Here is a 23,800-nt window from a genome sequence, read left to right on the forward strand (position 1 = left end):
GCTACCTGCTGTATAACACTGGGTCTTCATTGCATCTTCCTGAAGAGACTATGGAGCAAGTACTGAATTTTATTAGGCTTATTTAATTGCGGGGTGGGGGGGGGCTGCGTTTTGGTGGGGGGGTTGGGATTTTGTTCTGGTGTGGAGTTTTTTGGGTTTTTTTTTTTTTTTACACATAGGGTGATAGTTGTAACAGAAGCATGTAATAAACCAGAGAGCTAGAACTCATGTTCAGGAGTATCTGCTGTCCTACATGCGTTTTATTGTATTATCCTTCTCAGTGGTTGGACTGGTGAACTTAGAACTGAGATAGCAGCAACGGTGATAGCTACTGATGAAGGAGTTAAGAACCACTTCTTGTGCTCAGTTTCTCAGAAGGTTGATTGCAATTAATGCAGTGCAGCTATTGGTTCCCTCACAGAACAGGATATTTATTTGGGGAATGTAACCAAATGGTCCTCTGGCTGCAAAGGTGAGGGTAGATAAAAATCTGACATAGCCAATTACAAATATCATGGAGAGGTGAACATGTGTAACTGCAGAAGAGGCAGTCATCAAAGGTATTTGTTTATTGAGCTATGAAAATTAGAGAAAAAGAGATTATGTTGTGTAGGCATGGATAGAAATGTTTTGAGAGCTTGAAGAGAATTCTAAACATATTACCATAGTAAGGGCAATTACCTTGAAAAAAGAAATGGTAGGGAGACTGCAACTATTTAAGGAAGATATAACAAAAATTCTGTCAGAGTGAATGTTTGTCGCAAGAATATATAGATGCTTGTGAATTGCTTTACATATCATTGCTTCTGTGAAAGTATTTGCTGTATCAAAACTACTTTTTATTGTATGTAGTATTTATTATTTCTGTAGCTTTTGTTGTTGTTACTGCTTTCCCAGTCTCTCTTCATTTTTGAGGCTCTTCTTAGAAAGAAGAGCCTCAAAATTAGATTCTCATAGAAAGGAGAATCTAAACACTGTGTGCGAGATGAAAAATGAATAAAAATTGACAGTGGCTTTTCCAGTGTTTTTGTTTAGTATGTTGAGGCATGACACAACAACAACAATAAAAAATTCTTGGCATGCTAGTGTAAGTTCACACTAGCCTGGCTTTTGCAGCCCTTTTATTTCCCTCTGCCACAACTTTGCCGCTGCTATGACACTTGCAGGCCTGCTCGGCCACGGTGCAGCTGATGCCCTGTCCATGCTCATATTTTTCTTATTGACAGTGAGTGTTCTTGCCAAACGCCAGGGACCATAGTCACATCTGTTTGTCTCCCAAGCTTGTCTGAGGCTGCTTGGGAACACTTTTTATCCAGAGGGCAGCTTTAACTAGGCCTAATACTCTGAAAAGCCTCTATTTGTAAATGCATACAATGAGGCGACAAGTTCCTGTTGTCTTTCCTTAAAAATTATTCCATTTGACACTGCTTGCTCTAGTCCCTGTCACCAGCACGTCAAAAGCCAAGTTTTCAGGCAAGGTGGTCTTAACAAGTTTTATTTTTTCCCTAATAAAATGCCTAGCTTCCCTCCAGAGCACTATTTATAAATGATAGCTGGAAGCAAGCTATGGGTAAGTAGAGAGAAGTCAGGCAAATAGCTTTCTTCCCTTCTGTAATCCGTGCTCTTCTGATTTAATGCTAAGAAACATAATGCTGAACTTAGCCTGATTGAGGGTCAGAGATCTCCCTACTTTATAATACCCCCGTTACAAGCATTTCAAAATGTACTGTACAGCTTCAGAATAACACTTCATTTTGTCTGACCTGCCAGTTCCAGAGCAGTGATACTTCTTGTCTGTTCCTCTTAAAATATATATATATAAAAATAAATAAAATTTAAAAAAAAAAAAAACAACCACTTTGTTTTGCTGTGATCTGCATTGACAGTGCACATCAAGTGTTAAGACCCGGCAAAAGTAAATGCCACTTCAGAATCGCAAGTTAGCTCAATGTTTGATGTTAGTGGCCATAAAGCCAAGTTTGCCAAAGCTCAATTGGTGCTCTAGCACATTGTTATTTATTTGTGGTGTACAGAATTTTTGACAACAAAGAAATACCCACTCTCACCTTGGCTGGTGATCGGGTGGTTGTGCTCGGCAAAGGCGAGTGATTCATTTATGCTGAAGAAACAAGGCTGCCTTTCAGACGTTCATTGATTTTAAATTAAAAAGTAACTGCTATGTTCTACATGAAGGGTGACAACAATAACAAAGTAGTCCTTACTTAGTGTTATTTGTTGCAGCTCCATTCCGTGTGCCTGGAGGGAAAGTGGGGGGACCCCAGTACCATAATCTTTCAGATCAATAATCTAGATATCTCAATGTAGTGTAGCAGATAATCAATTCTGGGTAAAATAACTCAAACACTGCTAGCTGTTACTGCTGTGGCTCAGGTCTTCAGGTTCAATTGCCTGACTTTATTAATTTTTATCTTTCATCCTACTCGTATTCCTGGCAATTTTCTCCGTTTTTAATTCGGAAAATGGAGAGTTGCACAAAGTTTAACATCTAAGTTACTACACAGCTTATTCTGCATGTTTAATATCAATGTTATATAAATCTCTTAAATATTTTTCTCTAATAATTGTTTCCCCATATTGTATTTAAATATTAATTGTCTTTATTGTACAATCAGTTATGGAAGGGTTACACTTATTGATGTCTTTCTAAATTTAGAACTGGAATTTATCACTATGTTAATATATAGTAGTTGTATTATTCAGTTTCTGGATGTTAAAAAGGACACAATTTCAACTTAGAAGGATGGCACAAAAAACATCTGGTTTAGAACAAAGAGAATTAAATAAGTGTTAATAAGTGCTAATGTTCATTAGGTGAAGCCAGAGTGCACTTCTGTGCAAAACTTAAATTTCTTGGAATATTTTACTATTTAAATAAATTGTAGTACTTGTTAATTTACTGTATCTTTTTAAAATAAGTATGTAGAGGATTGTACATTGTTATCTTTTTCATCAAGGTGTTATTGTCACTCTTCTATGTTACTGAGCAGATCTGAGGTTATATACAACCATTTTTTATTAATTTAGAAGCAGTATAGGTTTTAAAAGTTTATAAATGCAGTAAAGGAGAATATCCACACTGAAACCAGATCCTGTGAGTGACAGAGTATTACTATGCTACCGTAAACCATCCGATGCAATTCTCAGCTTTTAATTTCATCAAAATTTACTACACTTCTGTGGTAAGAATCACAGAAACAGTTCTCAGTAACACTTACGGAAACATATTAAAATTGTGGAATTTAGAAATTACTGCATTTCCCCCCCCCCTTCTGTTCTAGTTCTTTTCAAAAAAAGATGCTGGCTATATATATTACATTCTACAGGCACTGACATTACTTTAAGAAAAATAATAACTATATTTGTTGTTGAAGATTATATTCCAAAATTCAGTATTTGAAAATTCCAAATTTAACCTTTTCTGTGGTACCTGACTTCTAATAGCTGGCTTTAATGCAATAAGATTTGCTTGTTTGCCATCCTCTACAGCTCCACCGTTTTTCCAGTCTCCCAAGTATAAGCTTGTAATCGTTTGTTGAGTATACCAGATACTGTGCTTCTGTGTTGTCATTCTCACAACTTGCCAGTGAATTAGAAGAGGGTAAACTGGTGTGCTACAGGTTTATTTCATGTACCTTTGAAGAGTTTACTGTTTCATGTTTTTTCATACATTCTTCATCTTACCTTAAAAAAAAAAATTGATAATATTTTTCATGTAATAAATGCTGTTCTGACAGTCAGGCATTACTAGCCAATTGATAACCTACCAACAGTATTGTGATCTCTTTAGATAATTAATCTTAGTTATCTTCCTGTCAGGAGCAACAGTGTTTTTGTTTTATGTTGAGCTAGAAAGATTGCCAATTTTGAAAATTAAAAAGCATTCCCTTTATATTATTCATTCCAGTAACAATTTATGATGCTGCATTTAGATACTGAGTGCTTGTCAACAAACATAATTACGCTTCGATATAAACAAGATTGGTAGCTTCCCTGTGCAGCTTCATCTTGGTTGAGAATGTTTTGATATAGGTTCAGATTATACAAGCTGTGTATTTATGTGGCAGATTTCTTCCTTTGTTAATAGTTTTCTCCTATAATTACTTGCAGGCAAACCAGTGTACATTTAGGATCATTGTGCATGGGAGACATCAAACGGAGAAGGAAAGCTGCTCCCCTGCCAGGACCCACAGGTAACCAATTTTCCTGGGACAGAACACAAAACACAAGATGTTAAATCTCTAAATACAAAGCAGTAGGTCAGTGACCTGGGGAAATGCTTGATAAATTCAGTAACTTTCCATAGAACTTCACATATGTGCTATCCTTATTTATTAATACAGATTAATAAATAAATAGACTCTCTTAATTATCCCTCAAACATTTCCAGTTTCTAGTACTTTGTAACACAATGCTTCTTTAAGGAGAATAAATCTTTTTTCATATACTGAGAATAAAGTAAAAGAGTAAAGATTACTGCTTATGTCTTTTCAAGCATTACAAGTTAGAAGGTATGAGGTATCTGTTTTTTCTTGAGGAATGCATATGAATACTATAAATATCCTGTGAAATAAAGGTAGGATGTGAGTTCTTGGGCAAACAGTTGAAAATGTGGCGATAAGGCTGTGAAACCCAGCTTTGAAATTAGTGCTGTATATTAAACAGGGAAGCACTTGGAAGCACATTTCTGAAAGAATTTTACACATGCGAGGTCACAAACATTGGAGGCATTTTGCTGATGTCAGAGCTGTGAAATTACTTTTTCAATACTTAGCAGTGATTTATAGGACTCTTATCAGTTTGTTGTATTAATTATATATGTGCATACTGGAAGGATTAGATTGTGTGTCTGTGCCTGTATGAAACTTTTTATATATTGCCAATATGGAAATCTGAATTGCATGTCCTAGCCTTATATCAATTACTATAGCAACATATGCAACCCATACAGTTCTTCAAATCTGTTCTAAAAAGATGTCTTTGGAGAAGCCTAATATTTGTATTCCAACTGAATTCCCCCTCCTGAAACTTCTTTGTTTTAAACCTCAGTGGCAGGAAATAGACCAAGAATAATATTAGAAGTGTTATTAAAGCACCTTAGTGGCAGCAGTACGGAAAAAGAGAATGTATGGGTCAGCTTCTAAGACTCTGAACATATGTGAAGTGAGAAAGAAAAATACTTAATGGCTGAAGAGAGAATAATATAATTATTTCTACAAGGTGATTTTAACTTCACAACTTTCAAGTACTAGCGGATGTCATTTTGTACTGAGAGAGTATGAAGTATCATGAAATTAATTTTATTATTCAGTTTACCTTGGACTTTCAGCATTCAGTATTTTACTATAAAAGCTGGTTCCTCTGCGTAACTTTGCAAAGCCAATACAGTTTTCTCAAAGGCTTGCTATAAAACTTGCTATAAACTATTGTTTATCCATCACAGACCTTGTTTGTTTTTAAAGACATTTTATGAAACAAACAGGGTTTCCTTTTAGAATGGAAATGCATTTGCAAATTTGAATCAAAATGAAAGATCACTGTTTGATTATTTTCCTGTCAGTAGTTTTAGTTAGCTAAGGTGGTTGGACTTGATGATCTTGGAGGTCTTTTCCAACCTTAAGATTCTATGATTTTGTGATTCTAAGTTACAGGAACAGAAGGACTAGTTCTTCTGTGGAAGAATTTGTTAACTTCTGTCTTGAAAGAAAGAAAGGACAAAAGTTGTATATTTACATGAACAAAAGTTGGAAATTAAAAGAAGCATTCTGCTAATAATTGCCCATATTTAACATCATAGTGAAACCTGAAAAGCTAGCTGTAAATGAGTCATTAACTGCAAATATTTTCTTGAGCTATATGTGCTGCAAATCAGCAAAGTTTCACCTAATATGAGCCAATCCATTGAAAAAAAAAGTATTTTCAAAATTCTCATCTGCATGTTTTTAATAAATTACACTGGTAAATTAATTCTTGTAGCACTCGGCACTGTGTTGAAAATGGTCAGTTATGTTTAGTTTCAGTAGTGCTGAAGGGAATGACTAGTGATCCTAATGAAGTATTGAAACGTTCTCTAGTTTTGAGTCTCACAAGGGTAGCACCTGCTACTTTCAGACATCTTACAAAGCCATAGACTTCTGTAGCAAGCAATGTTATTGGTTAAACATTTATTAATTGTGACAAGAACACCCAATTTATTTCAGTACTCCAGCTTATTTACTGCTCTTTCACCTTTGTATTTTGTGTTGAAAAAGTAAAATGAATATTGATAGAGTTAGATATTGATTTCTAAATTTATAGCCTGTTCTCAGCCTGGAGTCAAAGTCACATACCAATAGGTTTGTGTGTATTAGTAACAAAGCATGTAGATTTACTTGTACAGCAATGAGAAACTATTGAAGCAAGAAAGTTTGAGCAGCACAGAGCATTTTATAGTTTCAAAAATGTTATTTGTAAAGGTGAAGAAAAGCTGTGTGGAAAAGCAATGAAGAAAATGGGAGATAATATAGGTATGGATTGTTAGGAGCTGACAGTACTGAGACAGTATCCTATTCTGTCTTTTTTACTTAGATAAATTTTCTAGTTTGTGGATGCTTGATACAGCCCCATCTACATGTTACTGAATCTATATAGTTTATCAACTAAAAAATATATACTAGTAAAAATTGTTTACTTTCTATAATTTATTTTAAGAATAAGGTATTGTACATTATAAATATCTTTCTTGCACAGCTGCTTCCATGAAAGCAATATTATTTCAGTGGTTCTAGTCAAATTTGGGACCAGGTCATTCTCAATGACTTCATGCCCTCTCTGCTTACCTATGACTGGTAGAGCTATTTTGTATGACACCCAGAGGTATTTCACTGCAGCAATACAGTACCCTCAAGTTTGTATAAAAACCTCTTAGAGAAGCTAATACATTATCATGGAAATAACCTTACCAAAACTAGGTTCAGTATTAATGAAAATAATAACAAAACAAAAAAAAAAAAAAGAATTTGTATGCAGAAGAAAGGACACCCTCTGCAAAATATTGTTGCTACTTGAAACACGTGTATTTGGAATAATAATTTCAATCTTAGATTACTTATTTTAAGTCTCTCATCAACCCAGTAGATGTTATAGAGTGTTAAACACTATGTTCATACATTGAATATGCATTTGCCTCAGTTCCTTTCGTGTTGATTCTGTTGTCTTCTGTACAAGCTTTTTTCCCCCTCGATCAGTTAAATCCCCAAGACCTTTTAGGTTCTTTTTCTTCTTTTTTTTTTTTATAAGGAATCTCCAAATCTTAAATGTTGGGGAAAAAAAAACCATTAAATTCTGTTTCACATTTGCGAAATGTTAACAAATTAATTTACACAATGTAGAAATTTTGATTCAGAACAAAACTTAAGTTTTACTTATATGCCTTGTAAAGAGCCATTTATTTCTATTTGAAAACAATCTTTTTGCCCATGGTTTGCAGTTTGCAAAAACTGATTTTAAAAAGATTAAGCTATTTTGTAGTTAAAATACAGGGAATGTGCATATAAAAGATAAAAAATATTGTGCATCTATGGGCACTTTAACAAATACATTTTGCAAAAGCAAATTTTAGATGTCATTTTCTTTATCTAGTTGGCATGTTGCATGCTACACTTCAGGCTGGTACTGATTGAAACTACCAAGTTTAAAGTCTCATTTTAAAGAATGTGTTTTAATGAAAAATATGACAGATTCTTAATTACAGCAGAAATACTGAGCACTGCTATAATGCCATCATGACTCACTTTAACAAGGTAATCAAAAGGGTACATGTTTTCATTCCTTTTTAAAAATTGCCAATGAAACAGCTAAGCAAACTATTTTGCTGATGCTTAATATGTCAGCAATTAAAAATCAGACCTGAATATCTGCAGTACCGAAATGATGATTTGAAAAAGATTGTGATTATACTGTGATAACAGAGATGGCTGAGGCTAAGTTTGTGGTGAAGGTCAACTTAGTGAGATGGTTGTAGAGAAAGGGTAGACTTCTGTGTGCTTGGATGAACTGGCAGTAAATTTTTGAAACTCTAGACAAACTAATAGATGTCTACTAAATGTACAACTCCATGGACAGAAATCCTTTTTCACAGGGCAGTACAACATTGACATGTGTTGTGAACACTTACCCTTACTGCGTTGTGCCATTTCTAGTCTACCAAAGTCCTTTCTGGGGTACACAGCTTCATCATCCACCCTATGGATACTCTTTCTTGATTGGCTGATTTCTGCAGCAGGTTAAATTTTAGGGCCTCTGTTCTGTGTCTTCTTTTTATTATTAATTTTTTTACTACCATATCGTCTCACTAAATCAATTCCAAAATGAAAAGATCAGAGTGCCATCCAGTATTGGGAAACTTCTGTCCCTGCAGAGCAAAAGACTTTTCATGTTGAGCTGAGGTCATTGGTTCAGACAGGGCCCCATCCATGTAAACACCACAGTAATGAGGAGGGTTCCGTAGCAAACTTCAGAAGATCCACAATGCAACAAGAGCCAACCTTGTACTGGTGGATTTCTCCTGATCTAGAGAGAAGACGATATTCTTCAGACTGTACACAGAGCCAAGTCTAGAATAATGTTGATAGATGACTGTACCTGTCTTTTATAAATGCTGTCATCTTCTGAAATATAGAAGGTTCAAAAATAATTGCCCAGATTACTCTGGGAGTCTTTCCTAAGGTAGCTGTTTCTTTCTGGTTGTGAAAAGCATTCAAATTGCCTCCACTGGGATCTGGACTCGATGATCCTTATGGGTCCCTTCCAACTTGAGGTACTCCATGATTCTATGGAGTTCTGGACTTTCAAGAATAATAAACCAGCTTAACAGAATATATCACCAATGAGAGCATCCTTAAATATAATATATAAGAAATTTCTGCTCAAAAAAGACTAAACAAGGCTTTTTTTTTTTTTTTTAATTCCAAAGATGTCTTACTAGATGGTTATATGCTTGAGCTTTCCATGAAACTGAGAGGTGTTGGTAGGGAGACTCATCCTCCAGGTCACTTACATGCTGACTTCTGCTCATTCTCCAGCAGGTACCACAATATAGTGGTTCCTCACAGAGAGGAGCTGCCTCCATTTTAGATGCAATTTGTTAGAACCATCACCTTTTTCAGATGGGCTAATGAACATGGTGCAGTTTTCCTAGAACTCAGCCAATAACAGCAGTACCCAACATTTCTGTCAGTCTGCTTTAGGTTGGTCATACCAAAGGACTTCTGTTAACCAGAGAAGGTTTAGGAGTTAAAATGGACAAGGAGGAAATACTTGTATGTAGTTTTTCCCCAGTCAATAGAACTTCTTATCCCAGCTCTCCACAACAACCTCTCAGCTGATGATGACTCGTTTTTCTTTCTCCCGAGGGAATAGGGAGCACTGCTGCAAATAGACCCTGCTATAGATTATGCAAAAATCACTTTTCTTAAAGGTTTGTTAGCATGTAATTTACTTTTTGAATAAGGAAGGAGGCCTGTGCATAAACCTGATAGCTTTATGTAGAAGGTTTTTGCCACTTCAGAGGAATAAAAATAACTGCTTAAGAGATGAGAAAATATTTTAATGATGTGAGAATATAAAATTCATGGATCAAGTTTCCAGTGCAGGAAAGCTTGGAATTCTATTTTCTGTTGTTCTAGAAAATCTTGGCGATTGGTGGAAAAGTTACTGATAAAAGCTGTCGTAGATACCTGTTATACTCTGGATTTCATAAAGAAAATTTTAGCTTTTGATTTCCACTACGATGAGAGGAAATTTTGATTTTGTGATTGTAAGTTAAGTTTACCCTTCAATCTATATATTGACACTACCAATGCTAATGTAATTACTGCGTTTTACATTCTGATGCCTTCATTACTGATAGAGGGATCATAGTGAGCGTTTGCGTAAACAAGTGGCCAAATGGTTATTTAGCCCACAGTAAAAAAATATGCAGATGTATTTGCCTAGCTTTAATGAACTAACCTTAACTTTAAAATTAAGATGGTTTGATAGAAGATGATACTCCAACCACATAGTCACAGAATAGGCAATAGATGTGGAACTTCACCTCCAGTATCCTGTCAATCCGTCCCAGCTTGGTTTAGATCAGTTAGAGCTACTATAATGTGCATAGTCCTAATACCAGTTTAATCCTCAGTCTTTCTGCTGAAGTTAACAATAACCACGCTGTCCGTTTTGAGACTATTACTGTGATGTAAATCTTTTCCCTGTGGGTTTCAGTGTAAGGTTACAAGTCTTTTTATAAAAGTGAGGGAATGCTTATCAGAAGGGAACAATTTTGCCAAGTTTTGAGGGGTTTGAGCAGAACTTTGGAATGATCCCCAGTGAGAACACTTCTAAAATGCTATCCGATGACAGTCTTTCTGTCAACGTAGGCAAGGTGTAAAACTGACCTGCTTTGCACCCAGGTGAAAAGACAGTCTTTGGTATTCAAGGGATTCCCCTTACAGAGGGATAAATGGAAATCTAATAATTCCAACTCTTCCCAACCAATTTTAGTAGTAGTAAGGACTGAATGGGCACGGTTACACTCGTGTAACACTACACACTACACAGTGTGGTCCAATAAAGCATGGAAGGAGAAGAGCACCTGCAAATTCACTTCCAAGTGATTTGTGATACTGGATGACCAGTTGAACCTGAAGTTCAGTCTCTCAATTTTCATCTATATGTGGATTTATGTTTATATATTCAGGGGAGTTGAAAATGGATTTAGATCTAGGGTCTGTGCTGCAAGAAAGGATGCATTTACCCATGCTGCAATTAGAAATAGGAGTGAAACCATGGCAGTACAGACATTAACAAAATTCTGCTGTGGATGCTGAGTAAATATGGAGGTTTCCAACACCTACTGAAGTTATAGCTCTGTCCTCTCTGCTATTTTTATGTCTCTGCTAGCTAGAAAAAAAGTACAATGCAAGCAGACTCACCTGAACTATAATCATTCTAAGGTTATTCTTTAGACACGGTCTTAGCTCAGTGTGAGGGATATGTAAAAGCCTGGTATAAAAATGCAACCTCAAATATTTGTCTAAATAATACAGCATTTTCATAACTGTTTTCTTCTCAAGATATACAGCCATAGCTTACTGAATTTTGAAAACCACTGCAGGTACTGATTTTAAAAATCTCCGTATGGCTGTTGGCTATGCATACGATGCTGACTGCACAATTACCCAAAACAGTTTTAAGTATATAAACATCTCGGCAGCCTGATTCCCATTTTGCTAGTTAGAGCAAGCTGGCATAAAAAGACACACTGCAGCAACGTATTATTCTGATTACATTCCTTGTGAAATTGTCTTGTGTATCAGGATCAGTCCCTACTGTTCTGAGCTCATCTGTCTAGTGAGGAGTCAGAGAAGAAAAAGAATAGATGGAATATTAAATGCTTTCAGAAAATGAGGGGGAAAGTGCACTAGCTTTTAAAGTGAAGCAGCATGTATCGTTTCTGCTTCCATTGGCTGTTTATCCAACATCAATACAACACTTTAGGAGCCAAATTACTAAACAAGCTGCCAATTAGGCTTGCAGTCAGCTGGATAGATTAGTGGCTAAGAGAGGCAGATACAAGATTTTCATCTCTTGAGCCAATTACGCAAGTGAATTACCATCCACAATGCTCCTTGGAAGATTTGAGGTGGAAAGACTGACTCTGCTGTGATAGACATAAGTGAGATCCAGGGTAGGGGGTAAGGGTTAGCAGGCCATGTATTGCAAAAATTACCCAAGCAAAAAGAGATCCTTCTAGGAAAGGATTTAAAGGATTTAAGGCTGCTGAGAGCAATAGAAGAGGAAATAATAGCTGTGGTATGCTCTGCAAAGGCATTGCTGTTCTGCTCACAAGTCTTAATCATATAAAAGAAAGATGAAAGGCCAAGACTATATTTATGTACAGTGTCATTTTCTCAGAACTGTTTAAAACCCTGTTTTCTTAAGATCAAAAATAGTTTTGTGGCCAAAGATGAAATTACTATAGTATACCTTCATTTGTTTCTTACAACTGGGAAAAAAAGAAAAAAAAAATCTTAAGTAAGGGTTATTTAAGAGATTGAACCTAGCTGCATTCTGATGTTATTCACCCCAGTATAAACCAAACATGCTTGATTTTAGTCTTACCCAGCAATTGGACCAGGCAAATAAATATTGTCACAATAGTGGTTTATGGGGTCACAGTTCCTTTTTTATTCTGTAATAAATGATAACTTAATTGGTGAGCTTTTAAATTTTTTAGACGCATTTTGCAAATAAAATGGATCTGTCAGATCAAAACTGTGCATAGGCTCATGTGTTTCCTGCTGATGATGATGTATGCTGGTGTTAACATGGTTTCTTAAATATGAAGCAAATTTAAAACCTGAACTTTTGCAAGCTGTTGTATCCAAAAATGATTAAACAGATGTGGAGCCTGCAGCAGCATTAGACCTCTGATCTGATTTTAGCTTACAGATGGAATTAAATTAATTCATGGCAATCACTGTAAAATCAAGGGTATGGCGCTGAATGCTAGTGTACTGTTTAACCAGGACATACCTGTCTCAACAGCTGTTAAGAAAAAATTACATACCTTTATTTTTCATTGAAACCTGCCTTTAATGCCATCATAAATATCATACCAAAATTAAACAAATGTGAGGAGTTTTCTGTTTTCTCCTTCCCAGTTTTGCCTCTTTCTACTCATAGGTTCCATATTCTGCGTGTGTTAAGGTCATGTGCACAATACGTGTGGACCTTGAAGTGTGTCTCTTCATATACACATAAGTCTGAGGATTGACCTTCTTAAAATAATTTGTTTTATTTCGGTTGGCAGTATTGCAAAGAGAAGGAACATAAGTGCAAGTATTTTACAATGCTATCTTTTCAAGCAGGCTACTGTTCCTCAGTGTTTCTGCTCACTTGGGTAATGGCAGCCACTTCTACATGGATACTACTCGTGTGGTAGATCAGGAACCAAATTGTTACGCTTGCTAAAAACATTTTCAGTCTGTAGAAAGAAAAGGCTCTGCACAGGAGATTCCTACAAATTATTAGTACAGAGACTTCCTCATGACTCATGGAACCCCACAAAGCCTCGTACAACAATAAGCTTAGAAAAATGTACCCCTGCTTTTGTTCTTAATCTGATTTTGCATCATTATTTTTTGTGGGACGAAGTAATGGGTTGATTTTGCTCTTGCTCCTGGGTGGGTCAGGACTGAACACGTCCCAGAGGTAGTGCAGCCGTTTTCAAGGCCAGTGTGCTTGGATCATTCTCTCTAACAGGCCCTGCTGGCTAGTCCAAGAAGTGCCGTAGGCATGAATTAAAAACTGAACTTGAAGATGAATATTGCAAGGACAATTACTGCTTTTAATTAGAAAATAAAAGCCCAAAGCACAGGAATGGGGGTCAGGGGAATAGCACACAGTGTAGCATGATTTTTAAGAGCTCTCTCCTGTCATGCAGTCAATCAGCAATGCAAGGTTTTTTTCCGATTGCTGATGAGTCGTGGAATGGAGGAAGAGAGCAGTACCACTGTCCATATTCTTCTGACTCAAGTAAAATGTGTAGTGTTACAGATTAATTTTTCAAACGATGAGTGAAAATTGCAGGAATATTAAAGACAGATATAGATAGTATTTATATAAAAACTGGTTCTACTGCAAAAGAATTACCTGCATATATTAAATATTTTTCACAGTCAAAAAAAAAAAAGGTATCCATATTCACCTCATTTGCAAGAAGGAGTCATTAGTCAATTAGTAATATAGGCAAGTTGGATGAGTTTTTGTCATTTCCTTATTCTTGCTGCAATACAAAGCCTGCAAACACATTATGCTTTGGGCAGTGTATGCTGTTTGATTGTTTACCCAAAAGTGAGTTGTGAAGCCATGTTTATGGTGGTTTCTGCTCTTTTTTTCTTTTTTTTAATCTGGTGGTATATAAGAATAAAACAGCTCTTCAGGGGAGGTTTCAGTCTTCTAACAGGAGTCAGAAAAGTACGTACAGTGGAAGGAAAAATAGTTATAGTATACGTTATAGAAGTACTTATATGTCAGCCACAGGAAAAAACAACATTGAGCTACTTCAAAAAATATCAAAAATAGAAACATCAGTTTATTAAGTAACACATCAGGGTACAGATTGTTCTTTCATGTATCTTTTTTGTGAGGTAGGTCTGGCTATCTTGAGAATTGACATTCATATAGAAAGGTACATCTGTTCCAGGAAAAGGTCTGTGGGTTTTTCCCCCCAAATAGACTAAGAAAAAAGCCATTTATATTGTCTCAGGCTGTGCCTTGCATATACCATTCCAGCAGCATTGCTGTCTTTGCCTAAGCAGCATTATGAGTGGTGTAATATTTCCAATTCTTAGATGTCATGAAATATACTCTTACTCTTGCTCTTTCCTGCTTGGCAGATCTTTTGGGTCTTTCTTCCCTTTTATGTTTTTCCATTAATCATTCCACAGACATTCATTGGAATGATGCTCCATTTCTTGCCATCACTTGTGAAAAGTGGACCAAAACTCACTTCCAGGATTTTACCTGCGAGGTTTATTGGAACTTTTGTTGAACGATAGCCTTTTTTCTTTCCTTCTTTTAGAGCTAGAAAGTGTAACTACGAAGGTTGCAATGCCTGCGTTGTGTATGCCAGGCAGTGTCAGGGACTCATCTGTATGAAAATTGCATCTGCCTGTGGGGGCCTGAAAAGAAAGGAAGTCTTGGACATTGAATTTTGTGCTGGTCAGTTCAAGAGAAATTCTCTAGGGGACTGGAGGCTGCTGACTTAAAAGCCTTTATTTTAAGCCCAGCATTAAGCATAGCTTCAAACCAGTATTAAAGAATGCCTTCTCTCAATGTGTTTCCCTTTTTCTTTGACTCAGGAACTGAGATACTAGAAAGCTGTCTACCTTTTGTGTAGCCAGTGTTGTACTGAATATGCTGGATAATGCTGGAGTACTGTAAATTCATCATCACAGTCATCATAAGGTTTTTAACCTCTCATTTTGAATTTATCTCTGTGTATGCGGTTTCCACTGCGGGGCTTTGCTTTTTTGTGTGATAAATGAGACTTTTCAGAAGTGCATGTTCAACTTTTCGTGTATTTTTGTTTGGTAAGTTAATACAGTGATGAGCCCGCTGCTTGTCAATGGTAAATTCTTGATTGAAGACATCCTAGTCTTAAAAACTATAGTCTCTTTCTACAGTATTTTTCAGGAAGTAGCAGGCCAGAATAAATAGGTAGAAAGTTAAACAGAGAATATTTGAAGCTGGGCACATGGTGGGGTTTTTTTTGTTCTCTTGTTGTGGCGAGGGAGATGTTGAGCAAAGCTGAGAACAAAATCCAGCTGCCCATGTGCAACTGCTTGTGTTAGTTCAAAAACTTCCACCCTCTTAAAAATTGTTTGTATGGTATAACTTGACAAGTTTTAATGCAGATTCTTGAAGTAAGTATCATTTGTATTCCTCATGCAAGACAGTTACATATGGAAAGGCTTATCCATGCATCATCTTCAAGCTGTAGCTTGAGGAGTTCAGTTGATGAAGGAAAACCGCATCTTTGTTACTTGACTTCACTTTTTTTTATGATGTATTCATGGAAAAAAAAAATCTATTATTTAAAAAAATGAATCTGTTATATTAACACTTGCACTCCTGACAATCCTTTCTGCAATATGTGTGCAGCTTTTCTCAGAGATCTTGACAGTATGGAGAGAAAAGTGTAAACAACACTTAATGGCATTGAAAATACCAAAAGTAAATTTGGATATATCAAATTTCTCTTACAATGTTCAGTAAAAGAGAAACTAAGTAAAGATATAGCTGAATTTCAGAATGGTAGACCACTTGACTGTCATGTTTCTGTAACAGCTGTAATAGTTTAATCAGAAAATATTTATTGTGTTTTATTGAAAGAGCTCTTGAGCATTGATAAATATTGCTAAGAACGGAAAGATGATCATATTACTATGATGTGCCTCGGCTTAGTAACTGAATAGGACAAGAAATTCCGGTAATCTTGCTGATATATTGGTAGACTTGGGCAGATAATGCATGTTCTTCGAGACGGATGTAAAATCCACTGTATTGGAATATTTGTCATACTTAAAAACTGAGTGAGTCTTTAAAACATAAAAAATAAAGCAAAGCAAATTTAGAATCATATGCAGTCAGGAGGTCAACATGTGCAAAGACAGCCTGTTCTAGCAACCTATTAGATGAATTAGGAGAATAAGAAGGTTTAAAGCTTTAAGGGAGATTATCCTGCTCTTCTCCACATGGCAGGCACTGCTGATTAATGCTGTGTGTTTCTTTAATCTCAGGGTTTGTAGGTGAAAACACTCAACCAATCCCAGAAAACAACATTGGAAACAGAATGCTTCAGAATATGGGCTGGACCCCTGGCACGGGCCTTGGACCAGACGGCAAAGGGATGGCAGAGCCGATACGAGCCATCCAGAGACCAAAAGGACTCGGACTTGGATTTAGCTGACAGAAATGCACTCTGACTGCCCAATAAAAATTAAGCTCAAAATTAATTTAAAAAGAAAAAAAAAAGGCAAACTTATATTATTTGTTGTGATCAGCAAATCCAGTTATTCTTCTCTCAAAGATCACTGAAGTCAATGTGCTTCACATTAGCTACACCAGCTGCAAGGTACAGCCACAGTGACAGAACCGGCATTCAAGTCTAACTTTACCATGGTGCTAAAATGTACAAAAACTTCTACTTTTTTATTTCCTGTGATCTTAAAGTTTGTATTAAGCGTAAAATTCAGTATATTCACTTTTTTTCTTAAAAACTTCGGACACAGAAGGTTTTAGTATATAAACAATTTTTTTTTTTGTAAATATGATTTCATCTCAAGAGTCTTGATAAGGTTTGTCAAGGAAAATGGAACTTTTTACAGCTGTTGTGTTTTCCCCCGTTTCAGGCAAAGTTTCCAAACCTGATATTTCTAGTGTTTAACAATATTTGAGAATAAGCTGTCATTTTGCCCATAAGATATACATGTTCCCCACTGGAAGGTGATATGGTATGCAATTTTGTGTAAGAGCCTGAAAAATGGCTTTGTTGTCATAGAATGCCATTCCAACATCATTATCTGGCAATGTATCACTGTCTTCCACATTCAAGCTCAAAAGTAAAGCTTTTATACTTGTTTTTACATTTAGAGGATTATCTCTTTTCAGCAGAAGATTTTTTTAAAGTTTATTCTTACTTTCGATTTCCCTTTACATTAATAATCCTCACTGTTTCCACATTTAAGAATAGTTTGAGCTTTGAACCAGGAAATTGTATTTTAAAGATGACTTTGTCTTTCAGTGTTTATATCCTGGTTTTGGCATATTTTAAACAATGCAGTGTTCAACATCGTATTATCATTTGGTTTGTGATCGTGCTGGTGCCAGTAGGTCACAGCACTGAGGGATCATGAACAGAAAAAGGACAAGGAGAAGCAAGATTAGGGTGGAGGAAAGGAAGGAAAAAGATATTTTGATGGCATCTCACAAATCTAAGCTAGCAATTTAAAATCAAGAAGGATCATTAAATGTTTTAATCAGTATCCTAATGTATCTAATGTCAGCAGAAGCAATTTCATTAAGCACCAACCAATCAAGTTCCTAGGGTACTTATTGGTCTGCAGTATAAAACAAATTCCACTCTAAAATTAAATCATAGGGCTGAAGGAATCTTGTTCAGAGGGACTAAGGAGAAAATCCTGCTACCCCTGCCCCGGCCACCCCTGTAGTAGCTGGCAATATTTTCCCTGACTGCAGAGGGAACAGGATTTGATTCCCCAGTCTTTTTTTCTTCAAGAGGAGGATGTCTCCCCTCCTGTGTTCCCAGACTGCAGAGAAAATACTTTCAGATGTTTGCAAAGATATTTCCTTAGAATAAAAAGAGCATAGCTTCCTTCGTGTGACTGTGAAATATAGTAATGAATTTTAAGAAGTATTTTTATTGCATTTCTTTTTCACTCAACTTCACCTATTTTTCCAGAAAAATAATACTAGGAAAAGAAGTAGCACCATTACAGCATTGAATTTCCTTGAAAGAAATGTTCATGCTTTCCACTGTGAGTATTGTTGGTTTGGGAACATTCTTTCACCATACACATAATATAGAGTAAAAGGTTAGTACCTGATACTGTTTTTAATGATAACTGAATGCACATGTTCTCTGAATTTCAGGAGAAGTGTTTATTGCTGTTTAAATATTTGATATGATTGTGCAGTTTTGCTTTTTGAAATGATAAAAACTTTTAAACAGACTTGGGATTTATAATCAACACACATACTTTTTATTGAAAGGTTTTGGGGCAGAGTTTAATGCGAGTTCGCCACTTCAGATATCTCTTGCACAACAGAAATGAGTTAAATACATTCCATAGCCAAAGAATTTCAGGGCCACATAATTGCAAAGGGCTGAGAGCCTGGAATTCTGCAGCTAGGAGAGGTGCCCACTTGTATAAGTGTTATTTACATTAATGAATTTATGTGGCATGCTCCCCTTCTTTCAATGCAATGTGCTACTGAGGGCAAGTGAATTCAAAACACCTCTCTGGCTTGTACACCACAATCAAAAATTTCTTAAAAACATTTTCAACATGTGAATTAAGGACATAAAGTGAATCTTTAGGTTCTGGTTGTTCTAGCTCTATTTGCAAAACTGTAAAGGAATATTCATTCTCTGTTAAAATTCCATTGTTGTGCTTTGATTACAACACCTACATATCTAGGGCTGGAAATTCTTAAGTATGGCACATATAACTCTTGTTTGAAGTGTTTCTGTAGCAGTAGTTCCTCAAGAAAGCAATCTGCAGCTCAAAAGTACTTGAAAATGTTTCCTGTTTTAAAAAGATACCAGGGAAATAATGGATACATGTAGAGGGGAAACCTCTTTAGCCCATTCAACTCTTTATTAATCCATTCACACGGATACAGTGAGGCAGCCAACCTAGTAAACAGCCATAATGGAAGAACTATTCTGTCTAATTGGAAATCTTACAACTTTTTGTTTTAAATCAGTCTATTAGTGAGAAGCTATTAGACATTAAGACCAGTCAAACTGATTTTGATATAGAGACAGATACACCTTGTCTCTTTTCCAGCAGGTATTCTCATAGATACCACAGCTGACAGTCAGCTTTATCTGTAAGAAGCTGTAGAACAAAGTGATTTATAAAATATTTTAATGTAGTGTTTTGAGATATTTTTATGTTGCAGTAAAATTTCCATTCTGACTCGCACTGTAATTTTACTTCTGGTTTTCCACATCTCACGGGAGTGGTTTTAAAGATATTCAAGTAGTGTGATTTCGCACAGTTAAAACTAGTGTTAAGAAACAAAACAAAAATACATTGTACTTTTATTTCTTCTTTTAAACCATTGCAATGTTAGTTGGCTTTGAAAAAGTCAGAGTACTTGGATATTTTTTTTTCTTCAAGTCTTTCCCATACCTAACTTTCAATCATACTATGATACCTGCTATAAAACTGGCTCACATTATTTTAAAATACATATACAAGTATTTTAAGCTAGTAATTCCTACTGGCTGTGACATTGAAGGTTTTTTGCCTATGCAAAAAAAAAACCAGAATCATCTTGTATCTAAAAGTCACTCACCAGATTCTTTCCATTTAGGTGTTTGATTAATCGGTAGCCCAGCTGTTACCATAATATTCTGCCTATGCAGAATGTTTAGAGAAGAGAAGAGACATTACATATTGTCAGCACTGCATTTTGCTACATGTTCCATGGTTTCTCAAAGTTCTGTGAATTGAGCCATTAACTGTTAATAAAAGAAACCCATGAGCAGTATCTTATTTTTAAGTAAATATTTGTTGAAGTCAGAGAAGCATTATCAATATGCTAATTTTAACAAGTTTGTCCCTGCATTTGTCTTTCTGCAATTAGGTCAATAATGGGTGTAGAATGGCAGTAAATAGCTAAATAATATGTATAGAGCGCTTTGCTTTAACAGCACAAATGCAAAATGAAATAAAATAAATAGACTCCATTCTTCATGGGTTTTGTACGTTCTTTTCTTTAAATTACCTTTTTCAATATTATTATTATTGCACAGGTGAGTACAAAAACATGCGGTTTCTGAAAATATAATTAAGGTTGCTAATATCTTCTAGCGAGTAGATGCATATTATGCTAAAGCTGTTGTACTACAGACAGTATTATATGTACCTTTTTGCTAGTACTTCTTTTCTAGTTTGCTATTATCCAGCTGAAAAGGTTACACCACGACATCAGGAAATGCCGCTTTTAAGATGTTTGCAGTGCTTTGTTATCGTATTCTTCTAAGACGTTTAAATACAAGTTGTCTCCACTCTTTAAGTATGTGTATACTTGGATTACTGTGACAGGACTTCGTGCTTTCTCTTCAAACAGTTCTGCAAAACTGTTTCTGCAAGAAGAATTCACACACCATTGTTTTACCTTCCCTCTCCCCACGCTCCCAGGGCAGTTTCAGTAAGTTACTCTAAAGTCAAGAGACTTTTTAATTAGACTTTAATTCCTAGCAGAGTTTTCAGGAGCAGCGGCATAGTTAGCACACAGCAATTGCATAAGCGAGTTACCCACAATAGAGTCCCATACCTAAGGGCAGTGTGTGTGTTTAGTCTGAAAAAAACACAGTCTGAATTATTTCTTTATTGACCTGTAGTCCAACTGTATAGCTAATGTTTTATTTTTACAGGTACGGTATTTAAGATTGGGATTTCTTTTTTTTTTTTTAATAAACTCTCTATACTGGATAAAGTCTTGGAGGAGGTGCAGCAATTTCAGCACGGATGTTCTGCTTATCTCAAGTGGGGATTTTTGCTAAAAAAGCTATGTAAAAACTACCAGCATGGATTGATATAAGCTGTATCTACCATCTACTAAGCTATAAGAGAGTTTGTCCAGTAAAACCATAAACAAACTTTTTAATGTGGAAAACTTTACAAAAGCAACAATAGTTTCATGATTGATTGGTAGTAGGTAACTGTAGTGGAAATGTTTGGGCTTCCGGTGATTCTTTTCTCCTGTCCTACAACAAAACAGATATTGGAGATATTTTGACTGTGATGATAAACTTGATCACCTGCATCTGTGAGAATGGTGGTTATTAACAGCTACTAAAAGTTATTTGAGTTAATATGAGGTATTCCATCTGTAGAAAATTATGATTTTGGCCTGACTGCTCATGGCATATTGCTATGATGAATTTAAGTATTAGGGAGTCTGACTTTTGAAACTGTGAATATAAGTCATTGATCTCTGAGGAATGTATGTTTTATTGTAATATATTTACTCTGATTAAATATGTGAGCTTATTAAAATGATATTATCTTTCAGAATATTTGATCATAGATATGCTCAGTTTAATTTTGCCTTGTCCCTAGTGTTGTCTTTCATCCTTAATATTTGTCCATTTTTCTGAAAAAGAGTAACCGTTTATATGTTTTAAGTGATTACACCCAATGTTTTCTCTCTTAAAGTGTAATCTCATGTATGTGCTAAGTGATACCACTCAAGATTTTTCCATCTTTTCTACTAGTCTATTGAAGTTGGTTTTCAGTACCTCTCTAGGCCAGTTTTCTGAATGGCCTACTGTTGCCTTCATCAGTTGTTTCAAGATATTTTGACACTGCAAACTGTTTGCTCCTCTCTCTTCTGTGGCCCCAAGCTGGTGAAGACTGGAAGATATGTAATGTTTTCTGCACATAAATATCTCCATTGACTTCAAGATGTGAAGTACTACATAGGTCTAAAAATAAACATGCATGCAAGTGTTTGCGGATTGGGGCCATAACTTCCTTCCCCATAAGGGTCCTAAATTTTCCATGGCATCAGAGTTCCCACAGACCCCTGGAGTCAGCTGCCCCTGGGCTGGATCGTGCTGGCCCATCTTCAGCATTGAGTTTCTTTAGAGCACCTCTTTGGCTGCTGTAACATACGAGTTGGCTTGTGGTTAATGTTGGTCTAGCTGTCCTTTCAAGTACCAAACATGGTACATGCCAGCAGTGCGGGGAGTAAGGGTGCTGTTTCAAGCTGGAATCTCTCCATTTTGCACAGCTCAAAATACACACCGAACCGCTCACGCCTGGTTGTCTGGGCCACAGTCAACACCATCAGGCAGTCAGTCTAGTACTGGCTAGTTGATTCTGTATGTGTTATGTAGTCCAGCAAAGTGAAAAGAAAAAGGGGAAGAAATAAATACAAAATGTTTTGAATTCAAAAAGGATATAGCAGAAATGTAAGAACTGTAGATAATCGAAGGGATCAAAGTAACTTCGGAGGCTGTGACACAATGAGAAAACTGAAATCGCTATTAAATTTAGGGGCAGATGAGGAAGGGAAAAAATGCATCAGAAGTATACAGAGGTAAAGTGTACATGGCTGAAATAATATTCTCTCCTATTTAAAAAAAAAAAAAAAAGGTTTCATACCAGACAAGAACAACAAGAAATAAGACATTTTCATTTTCTTTTAAACTACTATTATGAGTGATTAAGAAGCACAAAAAAGACGAAAATCAGTGCCACAAGATACTGAGTCAAAGTGTTTGGCAAAACAGACTCGACGTTTTGGACCCACCTGTGAAGGATACTGGCAGTTTTAGTACCTGACGTAAGTTAAATTTCTGGTGCAGCTATCACTTTGAATCTTTTAAACTTTCTCAGTGAGTCAGTTTAGTCAGCTTATTCCACACTTTTCCACTCTCAAATTTCCTCCATCTTCTTATCAGTCATCTCTTACTGTTGGTACTGGATGTCAGATTGCATGCTGGTTTTCCATTTCCATGAGTTTTGGTTTTTTGCTTTAATGAGCTGTGAATTTTTACATTTAATTTCCTTGGAAATTGCCCGTAATTTGGTTTCAACGTATTACCCTATAAGGTATATTTAACTGGTACAAGTATGCAAATCTTCAGTTCTGTACTTTTGGTTTTCAGTCTTAAGAGTTAAGCTTTAATTCCACATGTATTGCCTTATTTTTTTCAAAATGTTCAAAGTTAACTCAAGCATCTAGATGTTCTGCCATTTGTAAAGAAAGTGGAGTATTTATCTAAAATTTTCTAAATGCCAAACTGAGTATATGTGATGCTGGCCCTCTCATTTCTAGTAGTGATAAATATGGTCTAAAACATAAACCATGCATACGTAAGTATAACTGATACAACATATAAAAATTTCTTGAACGTGAATACCAGTGATACTGGTATGTTAGTACTGGATGTCTTGACAATTTGCAGCCCTTGAAACCTTCTGGTGTTGGGCCTAGCAGCGAGAAGGTTTCCGAAAAGCTCTCCCAACTTGCATGTTCTCTATTGCAGAGCAAAGAACTGGAAAACCTGAAATCACTTTGTAGCTTTTGTAGTTCTGCTATAGCTCAGTCATTGGAGGCAGCAGTTTCCATGCTTCCAGTTCAGGAGCATCCATGTCAGGAGACAGGACTGACCAAGCTTCTTTCTGGGAAGCTGCAGCAAGGGCAGGTCTAGAGACTCTAGGTATGCAGTGAGTCCTCGGCGCTTCAGCTTAACAAAATACATTTTGAAAAACACATTCTTGCTCTGAAACTTTTTTTGGAATTGTTGAAATGTGCTGTGAAGGGACAGCATCTAAGACAACTTCAACTGTCCCCAGCAGTAACCATGTCACCTGTTACTACAAGTTAAAAATATCAGTTGTCTTTTCCATGAGAAGTTTGGGTTGTGGTTTTTCTTAATCACCACAGCCCCAGCAGGTGCTGTTTTGCAGCTTGGTCCATGATC

The 23,800-nt window shown here is 36.1% G+C and overlaps 1 protein-coding gene across 1 annotated transcript in view; it reads left to right on the forward strand.

Annotated features, from left to right (window-relative positions):
- GPATCH2 (G-patch domain containing 2) overlaps window positions 1–20,055 on the forward strand; it is a 127,018-nt gene extending 106,963 nt beyond the window's left edge. The window contains exons 9-10 of the mRNA XM_086744834.1: window positions 4,129–4,211; window positions 16,350–20,055. Of these exons, the coding sequence (XP_086600960.1) occupies window positions 4,129–4,211; window positions 16,350–16,519 (253 nt within the window). The 3' untranslated portion in view covers window positions 16,520–20,055. The remainder of the gene's footprint in view (window positions 1–4,128; window positions 4,212–16,349) is intronic.
- Window positions 20,056–23,800: the final 3,745 nt, after the last annotated feature.

This window comes from Chlamydotis macqueenii, chromosome 3, assembly GCF_036417535.1.
Source record: "Chlamydotis macqueenii isolate bChlMac1 chromosome 3, bChlMac1.mat, whole genome shotgun sequence".
Taxonomy (NCBI): Eukaryota; Metazoa; Chordata; class Aves; order Otidiformes; family Otididae; genus Chlamydotis; species Chlamydotis macqueenii.